This window comes from Mesocricetus auratus, unplaced genomic scaffold (assembly GCF_017639785.1).
Source record: "Mesocricetus auratus isolate SY011 unplaced genomic scaffold, BCM_Maur_2.0 Super-Scaffold_100707, whole genome shotgun sequence".
NCBI lineage: Eukaryota > Metazoa > Chordata > Mammalia > Rodentia > Cricetidae > Mesocricetus > Mesocricetus auratus.
In genome coordinates this window covers 585,989-601,634 of record NW_024429269.1, presented here as the reverse complement: position 1 = coordinate 601,634, position 15,646 = coordinate 585,989, and the positions used below count along the sequence as shown (strand labels likewise).

The 15,646-nt window shown below is 45.2% G+C and overlaps 1 protein-coding gene across 1 annotated transcript in view; it reads right to left on the bottom strand.

Moving 5' to 3' along the window:
- Dock5 (dedicator of cytokinesis 5) overlaps positions 1-15,646 on the bottom strand; it is a 184,230-nt gene that overhangs the window by 121,682 nt on the left and 46,902 nt on the right. Inside the window, exon 2 of the mRNA XM_040740571.1 lies at positions 10,086-10,169. Within this exon, the coding sequence (XP_040596505.1) occupies positions 10,086-10,169 (84 nt within the window). The remainder of the gene's footprint in view (positions 1-10,085; positions 10,170-15,646) is intronic.

The following is a 15,646-nucleotide window of genomic DNA, read 5'->3' as shown; positions in this document are numbered from 1 at the left end:
CACTGGAGTTTCTTTCCCTTGTATCAAGCTGCCTCTGTGGCCTTGCTGTGAGAACACCAAACTCAGTCTTTTAGACGAGGAGACCTTAGTCCTGGGCCCGATCAGCATGAGAAGTATGCATACCACATGAGCAAAGAGGGTGTGGCTTTCTACTTGATTTAATTTTACTTTAGAGACAGGGATCACATAGCTTAGGCTGGCTTCAAAATTGCCATGTAGGCTAGGCTATCCTTGAACTCCTGAGCTTCCTGCTTCAGCTTCCTGGAGTTACATACAGGTATGCACCATCACACACAGCTTCAGCTTTCACGCTGTAGCTAATTAAGTTTGACTATTTGATATTTGTATATAATGAATTCTGATTGTTCTCACTCAATTTTTATTTTTTATCATTTTAAAGTTCGTGTGTGTGTGAGTGTGTGTAAGTGTGTGAGTATGAGTGAGTGTGTGTGAGTGTGTGCACCCGTGTGTGTGAGTGTGTGTGTGAGTATGTGTGTGAGTGTGTGAGTGAGTGAGTGTGTGAGTATGAGTGAGTGTGTGTGTGAGTGTGTGTGTGAGTGTGTGAGTGTGTGAGTATGAGTGAGTGAGTGTGTGTGTGAGAGTGTGTGTGAGTGTGTGTGTGAGTGTGTGAGTGAGTGTGTGCACCCGTGTGTGTGTGAGTGTGTGTGTGAGTGTGTGAGTATGAGTGAGTGAGTGTGTGCGTGTGTGTGTGAGTGTGTGTGTGAGAGTGTGTGTGAGAGAGAGTGTGTGTGTGTGTGTGTGTGTGTGTGTGTGTGTGTGTGAGTGAGTACAGGTCCCTCCAGAGACCAGACGCTTTAGATTCCCTGTAGCTTGAGTTATGTTTGTGAGCCACTAGATGTGGGTGCTGAGGAACCGAACTTGGGTCCTCTGGAAGAGCAATAACTGTTTTAAGCCACTGAGTCATCTCTTCAGCCCCTTCAACATTTATTTCAAAGCAGAAAAGGTTCCTTGTTTGCAGAGCCTGGCAGACATCAGGCACGCAAGAAACATTTGATGAGTATGCTAAGGAGAATACAAAGTCTCCTTGACCTAGGGCGTACTATTGGAAGGCGTGCGGGATAAAATCTGTACCTCAAGTCACACAGTGTTAGGATGAAGGTGGATGGAGATGGCAGCATTGCCAGATGTCCCTCTCATGAGAAAACATCTGAGCTCTGGAGGTCACTACCGATCTGATGTAATGAAGCCTTCGATCTCTTAAAACCCATTCTTCAATAAGACCACATACATACACTCTCTTGTTTCTTAAGGCCACTCTGGCTAAAAACATTAAGATGACTTTTTTTCTGCTTACCTAGGATAGATGGTAACAGAGGTCACAGATCTCTTTTTTCAACTAGAAAATAACTCCACAGACAAGAAGTCTGCTCCATGTGTTAGAGTGCAGGAGAGCCAAGTCACAGTGAACAGACAAGAGACGACACATTCAATGTGTCCAGTGCAAGACAAGGGACACGCCTTGCCTTGGGGGCCATCATAGAACTTCTCCTCTAGATGGCTCAACATGGTTACATTGGTTTCCAATTTCTAATGTTTCACTGAATCTTAGCCCCACGGTAGTTTGGGGATGTGCTATCTATGAAGCATTTTTTACAAAAGGTAAATGGCCCAGCAATCAAAGGCACGGGTACAAGGAGCTTGCTCTACTGTGACATGGCTTTTTCCCACCCCTTGATCTGACCAACATCCCTGGAGACCAAAATCAGCTTGACAGAGCTGCTGGGAACATTCCACTGGGGCATTCCAGAAACTTCTTTGTTTTCAGGTTCACTTGCCTCTGTAGATTCACAGGCAGCTGCCCAAATGGGTCAGTGCCAAGTACTAGTGTATGATGGATAATGGAATGAAGGTACCACGCAGGAAAGAGTTGTAATTTCCACATCAGGAGATGGGACAGATGCCTATGTCTAAAGAACATATGTTAGGATGTATTTCAAGAGCACACTCAAACGTTACCTTGAAAGAAAAAACAGGAGACAGCATTCTGTTTTATAAGGTTTAATCTGAAGGATGGGGGATAGTTCAGGTAGTAAAAGTCTGCCATAAATGCATGAGGACCTAAATGTGTTCCTGAGCACCCATGTGAAAAGTTTAGCGCGGCAGTGTATGCTTATATTCTCAACACTGGGAGGAGGGGCTAGGAGAATACCCAGCCAGCCAAGCAAACTGGCCAGTCTCAGATCCCAGAAGAAGACCCTTGTCTCAACAAAGTGGGCAGCTCCAGAGGAATGACAGAGGTTGGCCTCTTGTTTTCACATGCATGCATGCATGTGCACCCTTATGCACATCACATGTGTACACACACACACACACACACACACACACACACACACACGGATTCAATCTGAGAAGAGACATTTCAATGGCTGCCGCATTTAATTAACACCTCTCCCAGACATACTCCTACTACCACATGTCTTTATAAAACACAGTTCAGGAAAGAATGTTCCCAGAGGTGTGACTGATGACAAGCTGCACTTAAGGCAAAGGTCAAGCAGATGTGGGAAGTGACCATGCACCCTCAACAAAACACTATGAAGCCCAACCTGATTTCCCAAGCTAAAGCCAAATGTATGACTTGTCATCGGCATCGAGCTGCTGGGCTGATTGCCATTTATGCTTGGAAAGGCTGTTGTTTCTATAGCTAGGCCACAGTGATAACATGGATTCAGACTATAACGTGCCTCCTAGGACCTTGACTAAGAGAAGGCAACAGAAGTGTTACAAACATAGGGAAGATCTCAATGAGCCTTTCATCTCGTAAATCTGACATGCCATTAAGACGTGTGTGTGTGTGTGTGTGTGTGTGTGTGTGTGTGTGTGTGTGTATGTTACACGAATATGGAAGTCAGAGGACAAGGTTCTGCGGTTGGTTTCCCTTCCAATATGGATGTTGGGGGGGTAAACTGAGGCCATCAGGCTTTCACAGCAAGTGCTTTCGTTCAGCCATCTTGCCAGCCTAAAACTCTGTCTTGGTGGCTTTTGGGATTGAGCTTTAAAGCTTACACACTCTAGGTGAGGCTTATGCTCAGCTCCTGATTCTGTTTAATGCATTTGCTTTTTGTTGTTCTTCTGGTCTCTCTCTTGCCGTATGGCCACTGAACAAAGCTCATCAAATAAAGAAAAGAGAACAAAGGAGGAAATAATGGCTTCAAGAATACCCGTTTAATAGTTGTGGTCATACAGGACTATAGGACATGACAATCTATTTTAAATAAGACACTCTTAGAAAGTTAGTCAGCTTCCTGTGTCACATTATACATGAGGGTTTCCAGTTACAGCCCCTCAAAAAGATGATTACTGCTGGGTGTTGGTGATGAATGCCTTTAATCCCAAGACTCAGGAGGCAGAGGCAGGTGGATCTCTGTGAATTCAAGTCAGCCTGGTCTACAGAGCAAGCTCCAGGACAGGCTCCAAAACAACAGAGAAACACTGCCTCAAGAAAACAATTAAAAATGGCAAGATGATTACTAAACCTCTGCTAGAAAACACAATCATCAAATGCACCCTTCTTTGTCAAGTCTCTGTTAAGACGGTTCGTTAACTGCAGTGACAAAATTTAGCAAGTAACTGACCTGCTGTGACACCATTCTCTGTACCTACTTGCAAAGGCCTGCCTAAGAAGATGAGATTCAAAGCATGTACCACCCAAGTCAGAACCCACTGTATTTCTTTTCATTGTACAGGTTGAACATCCGTTTTAAAGTCCAAAATGCCAGGCTCCAAAATTCAAAACCTTTGAACTCTGGAATGAAGTCATAAGGGGAAATTCCACTGCTGACCTCCTGACAGGTTGCAATCAAAAGGCAGGTATTCTAAAAAATACTCTATGAAATTACCTTCAGGTTACATGTAACAGATGACTATGAAACATAAATGAATTTTCTGTTTTTACCTGGGTTCTCCCAATGTTTTATGATATGTATTTATTATGTAAATAGTTCAAAGAACTAAACCCAAACCCTCTGCCTTAGTCTAAGCCTCTTAGATAAGGGATCCTCAGCCTGCCTATTAGAGTGGGCTTTCTGATTTGGTGAGTTTCACTGTCCTTGTCCCATACAAAAGTAATGTGTAGAAAGGGAAGCCCCAGGTGTTCATGCCTCTTATGTTCCAAGGCTGCCCATTTCCCTAGTTCCTGTCCAAATCTTTGTGCTATCCCAAGTCTTTAAAAATTATTCTGAATACAAAGCTTTATTCTGTGCCTGCCTCTGCACAGAACAAAAAGCTCAGAACACCTTTGAGACAACTTCAAGACAAGTCTCACTTGGTTACTTCCACCAGGGGCTGACTGAGGGTGATGACCTCAGAGCCCCCACCAGCACCAGCCACTCATGCTCCTGAACTCGTGGGTGGTTTCTGGAACTGACAAAGAGTCAATTGACAGGTATGAATTCAGCTCAGAAAACCTGTGCCCTAAGTATAGCAGGCCCTGGGCTTGAAGCCATCTGTGGTGGATTTAGATTAGTCACACGAGAGGAAAGCTCTGTGGTGACTGGATGCTGACATGCTGACAACCTTACACTTACAAAGCACTACGTATTTTTCAGTGTGTCAATGTGCCACCCTGGGATTCATCACTTCTAAGTCAATGAGTGACCCAAATCCAAATGGAACATTCACATCACAAAGATAGCTGAAGCACCTTGTTTGGGGACAGTTAACTGAGTGAGACAGGAGTGAGTCACCCAATCTAATGTCGTCCTCCCTCTATTGTGTCAGCAGCAGCAGCAGCATCTTTTCCCCATAGTGTGGTGATATATTATTTATGATTTATTAAAGCTTGCCTGAGAGTACAGAAAGCAAAGCTAACCACAGGCCACAGAGCCAGGCAATGGTGACACACAGTTTAATCCCAGCAAGCCATAGACTCAGGTGGTGGTGGCACACACCTTTAATCCAGGACTCAAGAGACAAGCAGATGGATCTCTGTTAGTTCAAGATCACACTGAACTACATGAAAATGATCCAGTCCTAAAGAGACACAGCTCACACAAAGGTGATCTCAGCACTTGGGATCACATGCCTTTAATCCCAGGGTGTGAGAAGTATAAAAGGAAAAAGCAAAGTCAGTCTTGGAGAATTAGTCTCCAGCCACGCTGAGGAGAGGACAGCCCTTTCGGTCTGAGGTAGAGGGAAGAGCTAGTGATCGATCAGATGCTTTGCTTTTCTGATCATCAGCTGTAAGCTTGAACCCCAATATCAATCCCTGGTTTTTATTATTCATGTTACAGCATAGTGTCTAGATGTTTGTTTATTTACTTTCGCGTCTTGTCTTTCTAGGAAAACACTATGAGAGGCAGCACCTGGCTGTTTTCTCACTCCTTTGAGCAGAGTTAGAACATCCGTTGTGCTTTAACGCACTGGGTACATGGTAGGCATGAAGCAGGTGTTGCTGAAAAACAAGACTGTAGCTGACGGGTCCAGTGTCTCTGTCCACATACTCCTGGATATTGAGCAGGAAAGAGCTCATTCATAGGGGAGAATGGGTGTCTCGTTGCCAAATACCTTCCAGGATGTAAGGGAACAAAGAGAGAGCACCAACCACAGACAGATCAGTGCCAAAGAGGAGTGGCAAGGGAACCTGCTTCAAACTAAAAGATTTCTCTTCTCTTGCAGTCTCTAAAGACAACTCTCCGAGAACTACAAAGAAGTGGTATATACCCTCTCTATCAACTCATTTCCTTCTTTCATCTTTAACAAATTAAGTTGGGGGCAGGGGCTACAAGTTTCAAAGGAACAAGTGAGAGCAGCTCTGTCTTTAAAGACTGGGGTTTTCTGGCTTTAAGTCAAAGATTAAGCAGTCTAGAAGATTCTAGACCATTTAAACATGGAGTTACCATATAACAACAGAGCAGTCATGGTTCCTGGTGCCTACCTAAGAGAAACAAAAAACACATCCACACAGAACTGGTCCATGAATGTTTAGAGCAGCGTTATGGTTGAAAGATCTGAACAGCTCCAATATCTATCCGATGCTACATGGATGAACTGTGGTATGGTCATGCAATGGACAGAAGGAAATGAAGTATTGATGCTTGCTCGAGCACACATGAGCCCTGAAAACACTATACTACTAAGAAGAAGGCAGCCACAAAGCACCACACACTGTTTGCCTGCACTACTATAAAAGTCTAGAACAAACTCACAGAAGCAAAAGGCAGGTATGTGTTTCCTAGAATCAGTCGGGGTAATGAAAGTAGACAGTGATTGACAGTTGCCCAACTCCCTGTAAAGTATGCTTAATAAATAACCACAGAATCATAGACTGTGTGAGCAAACTGTGTGGCGTTTGAGTTGTATCTCAATAAAGCTGCAGTTTCAGATTAAAAGCAAAAACACAGGCAATAACCAGATCGTTGTGTAGGCTGCAGAGGGCAGGAGAGTGGGGGTGCTTCCCAGCCCATCACAGCCTTATTTCACCTGCAGCACTCACTCCAGACTTCTGCTGGGGGCCTACTGCATGTCAAAATCGATGGTGGGCACCTGGACATTAAGCAGGGGCCAGCTGTGCCTCTCAGCAGTCATTGCTCTTGGGGAATCACTCATTGAACCACAGGGCAGGAAGCAGCCAAAAGGAGTCCTCAGTGGTATTCTGTTGTGGGCTGTGGACTGAAATCATAAAGAGAAAATGTCTGGGAGGACTCAGGTCCATGCCAGAACAGCACACAGAGACCAGGCCTGCTTGTCTCAGAGGTGGACTGGGGCAGAATGTGCAGAGGGAAAGTCCCAGAGTCACCAACAGGAAGTTTGCTCTGCAAAAAACCCTGGAGGCCAAGAAATGGTGCCAGCCCTATCCTGGCATTCTCTCTGGCAGTATTGTGGGTGTTTCCATCTTGTTTATTTGTTTTAAAGGAAGACAGGAGCAGGGAGTGGGACAGTGAACACAAGTCATTACTCAGCATTTCCTGCAGGTCTCATGTTTGCAAAGCACTCCTGCCCCCGGTTCTCAACTGCCTGAAATAATAAAGGAATTCAAGACTCTCGCCAAGAACTCCAAGTACTAAGTAGATACAAGAGCCTCCCCCTGAGTGTTGGTCAAGGCAGGCACTATTTAAAAATGAAGAAACACTATTCGAAAAATATAATCCGATGTAATAATCTGTGTGGAACGAACATGCCACTCAGAGGTTATGAACTCTGTCCATATATGTTTCCCTACTCACACCAGGACACAGGCCGGATCTGAAAGCATAATCGGTGGCATCCTTCTCTGCAAGCCTCAAACTCTAAGAGTGACACACAAACACTCTATGGAAACAAGTACAGGAAAACTCTCTTTCTGCTGGCTGGGTGGACAGCTCCTGATCATTCCAAAGGGCCATATTGGTGAGGTTTTCTGTATGATGGCCAATGGGCCAGAGCTCCCTGCAATATCACACTATGCAGGAGCAGTGATATCCTAAAAGCACCATGATTGGGATTTGGGGACTCAGCTACATGGGGTTAGATGCATATGGGACTTGTGTATCTCTGTTTACATTAAGTACAATATGAACATCCCTAATCCAAAACTCAAAAATCCAAAATTCTCCAAGAATGAAAACTTTATGCGCACTGACATGATACCACGGTAGATTACACACTGTGATGAAGTTATTCAACATACTGTACAAAATTATCTTCAGGTAACATGCATAAAACATATACTAAAAAAGAAAGATGGATTTACAGCTAGGTGCTAGTCCTTAAATATTTCATTACACATACTCCAAAATCCCAAACAGTCTGAAATCAGAAACACTTGCAGTCCCAAGTACTCTGGGTAAGAGACGCTCAGGCTGCATACTGAACCAAGCTCAGTCCTCACTGAGACCACCAGACACAGCGTAAGAGTGAACATACTCAAACCATTACTAATATGGATCTATTCTATGAGGATAGCATGCTTCAAAATTATAATAGAGCCACATAAAAATTTAAAAAAACAACCTTCTTTGAGGGAACAATCTTAAGAATGCATTTTCAGGGATGTTGTTAACTATGTCAGATCAGCATCAATACGCTATTCTTCTCTGGTACACTCCATAAGGCAAGCACCCCTCTCCCACCGAAACACACACACACAGAGATAGGGAGGGAAGGAGGGAGGGAGGGAGGGAGGGAGGGAGGGAGGGAGGGAGGGAGGGAGGGAGGGAGAGAGGGAGAGAGGGAGGGAGGGAGGGAGAAGGGAGGGAGGGAGGGGGAGGAAGGGAGGGAAGGGGGAGGAAGGGAGGGAGGGAGGGGGAGACAGAGACAGAGACCATACTAGCACCAAGACTTTCCATGCCAAAATCTGTAGAAAGCCAAACCCCAAAGAGATCAGCCTAGTACTTGAGGGAGCCAGCATCTTGCCTGGGGCACTTACTGATGTCAGAAAGGATGGTTGAGTGGCTTAGGGTAACATTTCAAAGGACCTTATGGGGCCAGCAGGACAGAAATTAGAGAGCTGGGCCTCAGAATGAGTTGACTGTAATTTCAGTAAAACATAAAGTACATCCATGGATGAGGACAGGTAAAAGAATTAATAAGCAGGAGTTAAGAGAGTTATTTAGCACAGTTCTAAAAACAGGTTTGAAACCATATAAAGCAAACAAAACAAAACAAAACAAAACAAAAACAAAAAAAAAACCCTCCCATTTCTGTAGAGACAGAAACTACATCTGTGGTGAAAAACTCAACACAGCAACCAAAACACCAGAAAAAAAACATACAGCAGATTAGAAAATGGTATAAAATCTGGATCCAAATGTCACGTATGGAACTTAATACTGAATGATCCTTACATGCGTGTCTTCAAGCCCATAGGGAAGTTACAAAAGTTGAACACATGCTTTTCACCTGCACAGTGGGAAAGTATGTCTACAGGGACCACACTACATAGCCATCTGGCCCCTGACAAAGCACTGACCTAGTAGGGTCTGAGGGGACTGTGGTTTCCAGAAGCAGGAGTCCAAAAACATGTATGTCAGGTATTGTGAGTGTAGTGGTGAGTTAGAACCGGTGTCCGGTGAGGCCTGAGGTCGGTAAGGATGATTGTGAAAGTGGGAGAGTCCTCACAGTCCTCTCTGACTACACACTGCCCCAGAACCTGACAGCTAAATGGAGTGCTAGGGAAGGACAAGTGGGGGGCAAACACCCGCTCAAAGGGAGGAAGCCATCACAACAGTCCCCCATGCAAGCAGCTTAATTATGGCCAAATCCTGCTTCCCTTCCCCCAGGCTTCCCATCTCTTCCCCCTTCTTGTGTCATCCTGCCTGAACCCAGAGATCAGCACAGGCTCCTGGGTGACACTTTTGCCATCCCACTGCCCCAGCATTTACCAATTGCAGAGTGCCTGTCCCAACAAGCTTTGCTCTAAGAAAAATCTTCCTAGGTTCCCCCCATCTCCTCATCCCAACCTTCACAGGGGTGCAATAAACTGTGCCCAAGAGTTTGCGCTCTGCTTTTCACCTCAACCTGGGTGGCTTGGGTACACTTTCGTTGCCCTGTGGTTTGGGACTAGAGATGAAAATTCCTGGAGGCTTCCTGGGGTGGGATGGATGCATGCAGGTGTGATCTGGGCTTTGCACGCACGGTCCTAGTATTGCCCAGGTTGACCAGAACCACTGCCCAGTCCTGAGCAGCTGGAGGAAACACACAAGCCCAAACATGACCTGCTGTTACAGTCCTGGCCCAGCTCTCTCGGTCTCAATACCATCACAGGACCTCACTCCCATTCTCCCCCAACCGTGCCATGCTGGGCACCAAGTAGAAAGAGATCCACCCCTAAATGGCAATGCTTCCTTCCAGCTACCACAAGCCTGATGTCCCAAGTTATGTCTCCACTAGCCAGCTCTGCAGCTGAACCCTTTTGTATCCAGTGTCAAAAACTTTGACTTTAGTATCTAGACATATTCATGTTCCCGTGAACAGGCTGCGTTGAAAATACCCTCTGCGTGGGGCTGTATCACTTGGGTACTCCCTAGGTTTCCATTACTGCAGCAGGAGGAATAGAGCACACGGACTTTAACGCTAAGTGCTTTATTAATAAGTAATTCCTATAGACTCTTCCTGGGCCCCGCCCAGCAGGAGGCCATTGCACTCACCCTCATACATCTCCAGGATGTGGACGGTGTCACCGATCTGCAAGGAGAGTTCCACATCTTGAGACGCATTGTAGTTATAGATTGCTGTGAACGAGAAGAAAGGGGATTAGAAAACATGCTATGAAATGGCACATTCCAAAGTTAGCGGCCGGTGTATTTGCTCTAGTTCACTTCTCTGTTGCTGTGATAAAATATGGACCAGGTTTACAGTTGTTCAGCTAATGAACCCAAGACAGGAGCTCAAGGCAGGAACCTGGAGGCAGGAACCGAAGCAGAGACCAGGAAGGAGGGCTGCTTGCTGGCTTCCTTTCCCTGCCTGGCTCAGTTACTTTCCTTATCAGTCACAAGTGTGCAGGGCTACCTCCCATCAACCAGCAGTTGAGAAAATGCCCCAACGACAAGCTTACAGACCAATCAAATGAAGGGAATTCATCAGCGGAGGTTCCCCCTTTCCAGGTCTGTCAACATGACAATCAACAGCAGCCATCACGGAACGCAACAAGTCATCCTCTGTTGAATGATCTCGTGTGATCCGCTCCGTGTAAAGCAGAACACATGAGCTGTATTTCCTTCAACGTGCTGACTGGTTGCCTAGCACATACCACATGTGTCAGACAGAACACACAGATGTAGCCTCTAACCCCAAGAAATGTAACAGCCAAGTGGGAGGGAGAAAGGTACCAAATATATAATCCCAGAAATAACTGTTAAAGTTGGGAGAGCTCTACCGAAGAATCTAGGCTAGAGAATACAATGAGAAGTTCTGTGGGTTGGTCCCCTTGTCCGTGAGACAACAGCCAACCTGAAAGTCATTTAAGTCCATGGTCTTTAGGGCACAGAGGAGTCATCTCTTGGCTTCCTTGACATGCTCTCAGGTCGAAAAGGCTGCATATGAGGGTCATCTGCTTCAAATCACAGATTGATATAGGTCCGATGCAAGGATGGCACCATGGCCCTGCCCTCCACACTCGGGGCAGAGTAACCCCAGCACCCCATAATCCTTAGGACAGGTATTGTTAGGGTCCCATAGAGAACAGCAGACTAACTCACAACTGAAATGGGAAAGAACAAGCCAGAGCTTTGCATAGGTATTTCATCGTAACTCCACACAAGTGACTAAGAAGCACAGGAACCGCATTCAGCATGTATTAGTCATGGGGAATGCAAATCAAAACCGCCGTCAGATGCCTCTTCACACCTACTAGAACAGCTGTATTTAAAAAGACATCCTCCAAGAATGCAGAGTTACTAGAGCTCAAATCCCTGGTTGGTAAGACTGCATAACAAGAGACCTTTCAGAAACTAGACTGGAAGTTTCTTAAAAGTTAAACAAATTGTTAGGCAGTGGTGGTGCACGCCTGTAGTCCCAGCACTAGGGAGGCAGAGGCAGGCAGATTTCTGTGACTTTGAGGCCAGCCTGGTCTATAGAGTGAGTGCCAGGACAGGTTCCAAAGCTATACAGAAAAACCCTGTCGTGAGAAACCACAAAAAAAAAAAAAAAAGAAAAGAAAAAAAGTTACTAGGTGCCTCAGAAAATCCACTCCTAGAACAGCAATAAAAATAAGAAAAACTACATCAGACCTACCCTTTTCTCAATGTTCATAGTTGCTATGGTGGGCAGAAAAGTAGCGCCTGAGATATCCACACCAATCTCCCGCAACCTTTGGATGCCACCTTATCAGGGGAAAGAGGTAAGGGAAAGGACACGTAGTTATCTTAGGGTGTTTCCTACAACTTGAGAGAAGGGAAGGAGAATGAATGGAAGCCAAGATTTGCTGTAACAAAGCAACTGGAACAGCCAGGCACCACCAGAGCTGGCGGTAGCATGTGACAGACCCTCCTGAGAATCTCCAGGGTCATACAGATCAGTCCACACCTTCATTTCACAACTCTGGGCTCCAGAACTTGAGGTAACACATTCCTGTTGTTTCAAGCCATTGAATTTGCCATCATTTGTTACAGCAGTCACAAGACACCAACGTGGCTGTGTTATTCACAACAGTCAACAAGGAAAAACAACTCGGCTATGGCTGAGTACACAAACTATGATATAGCTGTGCCTTGATATCTATTCCAGATGGACTGTACACCCCCCACCCTGGGAGGATAAGAAAATATACAACATCTTATAAAACAAGGTGTGGTATTGACACATAGCTTAAGCATACTCTTTCCTATTCTATGACTACAGATGACTGACAGTATCTAAAATAATGTAGTTGCTGGTAGGCAGCTACTATACTGTATCACTTGAGAATTATAGCTGGGAGAGTGTCCTCCCATAAACATGGGCATCTGATACTGGAACCATAACACCCATTTAAAAGGCTGGGTGCGGGCACAGATGCACCTGTAAACTTGCATAGTTGATAGGAAGGCAGGGGGACCCCTGGGGCTCACTAGTCAGCCAGTCTAGATAACTAGTGAACCCCAGATTCAGTGAGAGAAACTGTCTCAAAAAAACAAGACAATGAAGAACAATGGAGGCGGTGGAGAGCAAAGGGGAGAATGGAGACCAAGGAGACGGTGGAAACCAATGGAGGCGGTAAGAGCAATGGAGACGGTGGAGAACATTGGAGACAGTGGAAACCGCGAAGAGCAATGGAAGAAGACACTTAATGTTGATCTCCACCCTAAACACACATATGTACACATGCATACATATACTATACATACATGCATACACATACACAAAAAGAAAAAATTGAGAAGAAAAATATCTACTCAAATCCAATAGAAACAATATCTTTTTCCAAATAGTTTTGATCTGAAGTGAATCACACCTTGTCAAGAAACATGGTGTCCCTTTCCCATCTTCCAACATATCGACTGGTTGCCTATTTTGCATCACAAACCGTATTAGAGAGTGACATCGGAGAAACAAACATGTAGATGTGGCTCGTGTGCCCTACTTGAAACAGATAAGAGTGCTGACCATAATCCATGCAAGGGAATAGCATTCAGCAATGAAAAATGATATACAGACACAGGCCACAACCCTGATAACCACAAGTGTGCTAAGCTAAAGAAGACACAAGCAAATGCATCATGTTTTTACTCTACTTTTAAATGTTCCGAATATGCTAATCTGCCAGACAACAGAGCAAATGATTTGCTGCTTGAGCTGGATATGAGGTCAGTGACTGAGCAAACTATCCATTTGCAAACTTTTGAGGGAAATGAAAAGACTACAGAACTGTGGTGACAATTAAACAGCTCTATCACTATTTACCAAAGTGACTAAATTGGGAACTAGAAAGAAGGAAGGCTCAGTGGTTAAGAGCTCTTACTGCTGTCATAAAGGACCTGGGTTCAGCTCCCAGCTCCCACATCAGGCATCACACAGCCTCCTGTAACTCCAGTTCCAGGGGACCTAACACCCTCTTCTAACCTCCACAGGCATCCGCTCACATGTGGTACTCACTCAGAGAGAGAGAGAGAGAGAGAGAGAGAGAAATAAAAACTAATATTTCAAAAAAAATTCTACCACCAAATTGGACACTGAAAGCACATGATGTTACAATCTGTAATCTATGATTCAGAGAAAAGTTCTTTTTAAATAGATATATTTCTTGTCTTTATTAAGGGCTAATCTGTATGCACATAAGAAAAAAGAACCAACTTGAAGGTTCAGCTGTAAACACTACAAAGAATTCACTGTCAGAGCCATCTCTACCGGTGTGACCATCACATGAGGATGGTCACTCAATCCATGACCCACAGGGGTCATGAAGAACATCCTGCCCAGTTAGGAAAGAAAGGTGTCCCTGTCATTGCCTGTGGCACATACATCCTATTCTCCTCTCCCTGGACCGCAGTCTGGCTTGTGTCACAGTAACTTGTCAGTGAGGCAAGAGAATAAGAACATCCCGCCACCTCTCAGAAATGGCCTCTCCTGCATGAAGGAGGTCACAGTTTCAAACAGTGTCCTTCTGCAGTCTTGGTCAAGAAGCCTGAGGAAGTACCCCGGCAGTAATTTTCTATTGTACTTTCAGAGTAGGCTGTGGTTTCTGAATAAGGACTGTCTGGGGAAGTGGGTTAGGAGAACCGACACAGAATGCAAGAGGAGGGAGTTCCAGCCTCCCTGGCCTGTTCACACGTGTGTGTGTGTGTCCCCAGGCTGCAACCACTGCAGTCTCGATACACTACCGTTCAACTCCTTCCCACTGCTTCAGTGGTTTCCCCACGAAGTGTATGCTAGCTTTCCTACAGAAAACATGGCGAACCTTGGCACGACCTAGATCCCATTCGCTGCCATCCCCTAAAATGCTTCTTCCTACCCCCTCCCCCACAGAAACAGGAAGCAGTGAGGCCACTGTGTCACTTTGTCACAAGCTGTGTAATGACCATCTTCACTCTTCCTGGTTCTTAGTCATGGGAAAGTAAGCAGAGGCACTCAAAGGCAGCCTCACACTGCCAGCTCCAGGTATAAGCATCTGCCTGGGACTACTGGAATTACAGACACACGTGTATGCACGCACGCATGCAGGAACCTAACCACACATGCAGGCAAAAAAACAGACAGATGTACACACACACAGGCATGTATGTACACACACACATACACACACACACACACACACACACACACTCATCCCCCAAAGACCAGTAATCCCAAAATGCTACAGTGTTAACCATCAACTTTTCCTCCTCTGTCATCTGTGAAATTCATCCTGTTCTCTAGGCAAGACCCTTCTATGCTCAGGGGCTGGAGAGATGGTTCCACAATTAAGAGCACTAGCTGATCTTCCAGAGGACCTGAGTTCAATTTCCAGCAGCCACAAAGGGGCTCACAACCACCTGTAACTCCAGTCCAAACGATCCAATAGGTTAATCCCAGCATCCTTAGGCACTGCACACACATGGTGCACAGACATGCATGCAGACAGAACAGCTGTGCACATACTTTTTTTCAAAAAGTCCAATATTCTCCTTGAAATCCAATGCCCAACTCATGTTTTAACCACAGTTTCTCTCTTCATTAGAACAATCCAAACTCACATCTACAATTCAACTCCACAAATAGTTCCTGACAACCCCTCTCCAGCTTGCATGAAGTCTTCTCTGAAGTCCCACAATAATTTCCCTTCCAGAAGTTTGCAACCATAGATATTCCCATGCAATGGCCTACCACCAATTGGAAGGTAAAACCCTCCCCAATGTGGACCTGGTTTCATAATGTCTTTGGCTACTCATGAGACACAGACTAAACCCAAAGAAGAATTCAACTCTTTATGTATTTTGTTTATTCTGAGTATCACAGATGCCAAATTAGCCTCCTAACTCTCCCTATAGCAATGACCTTGATCTTCTGATTTCCCAGCCTCCATCCCTCCAGGGCTGGGCTGGGATTACAGGTTTGGAATCACCACACTCAGTGTATGTCATACTAGGGCTTGAACCTAGGACCTCTGTGCACACTAGGCAAGCATTCCACCAACTGAGCCACATTTTCCACTCCTTAGTTTACTTTTTAAACATGATTTGTCCTTTTTTTTATACTCCATTACCCTGCCTTTTCCCCCATCCTCTGTCCCTAGTCCTCTTTTCCATTCAAATAC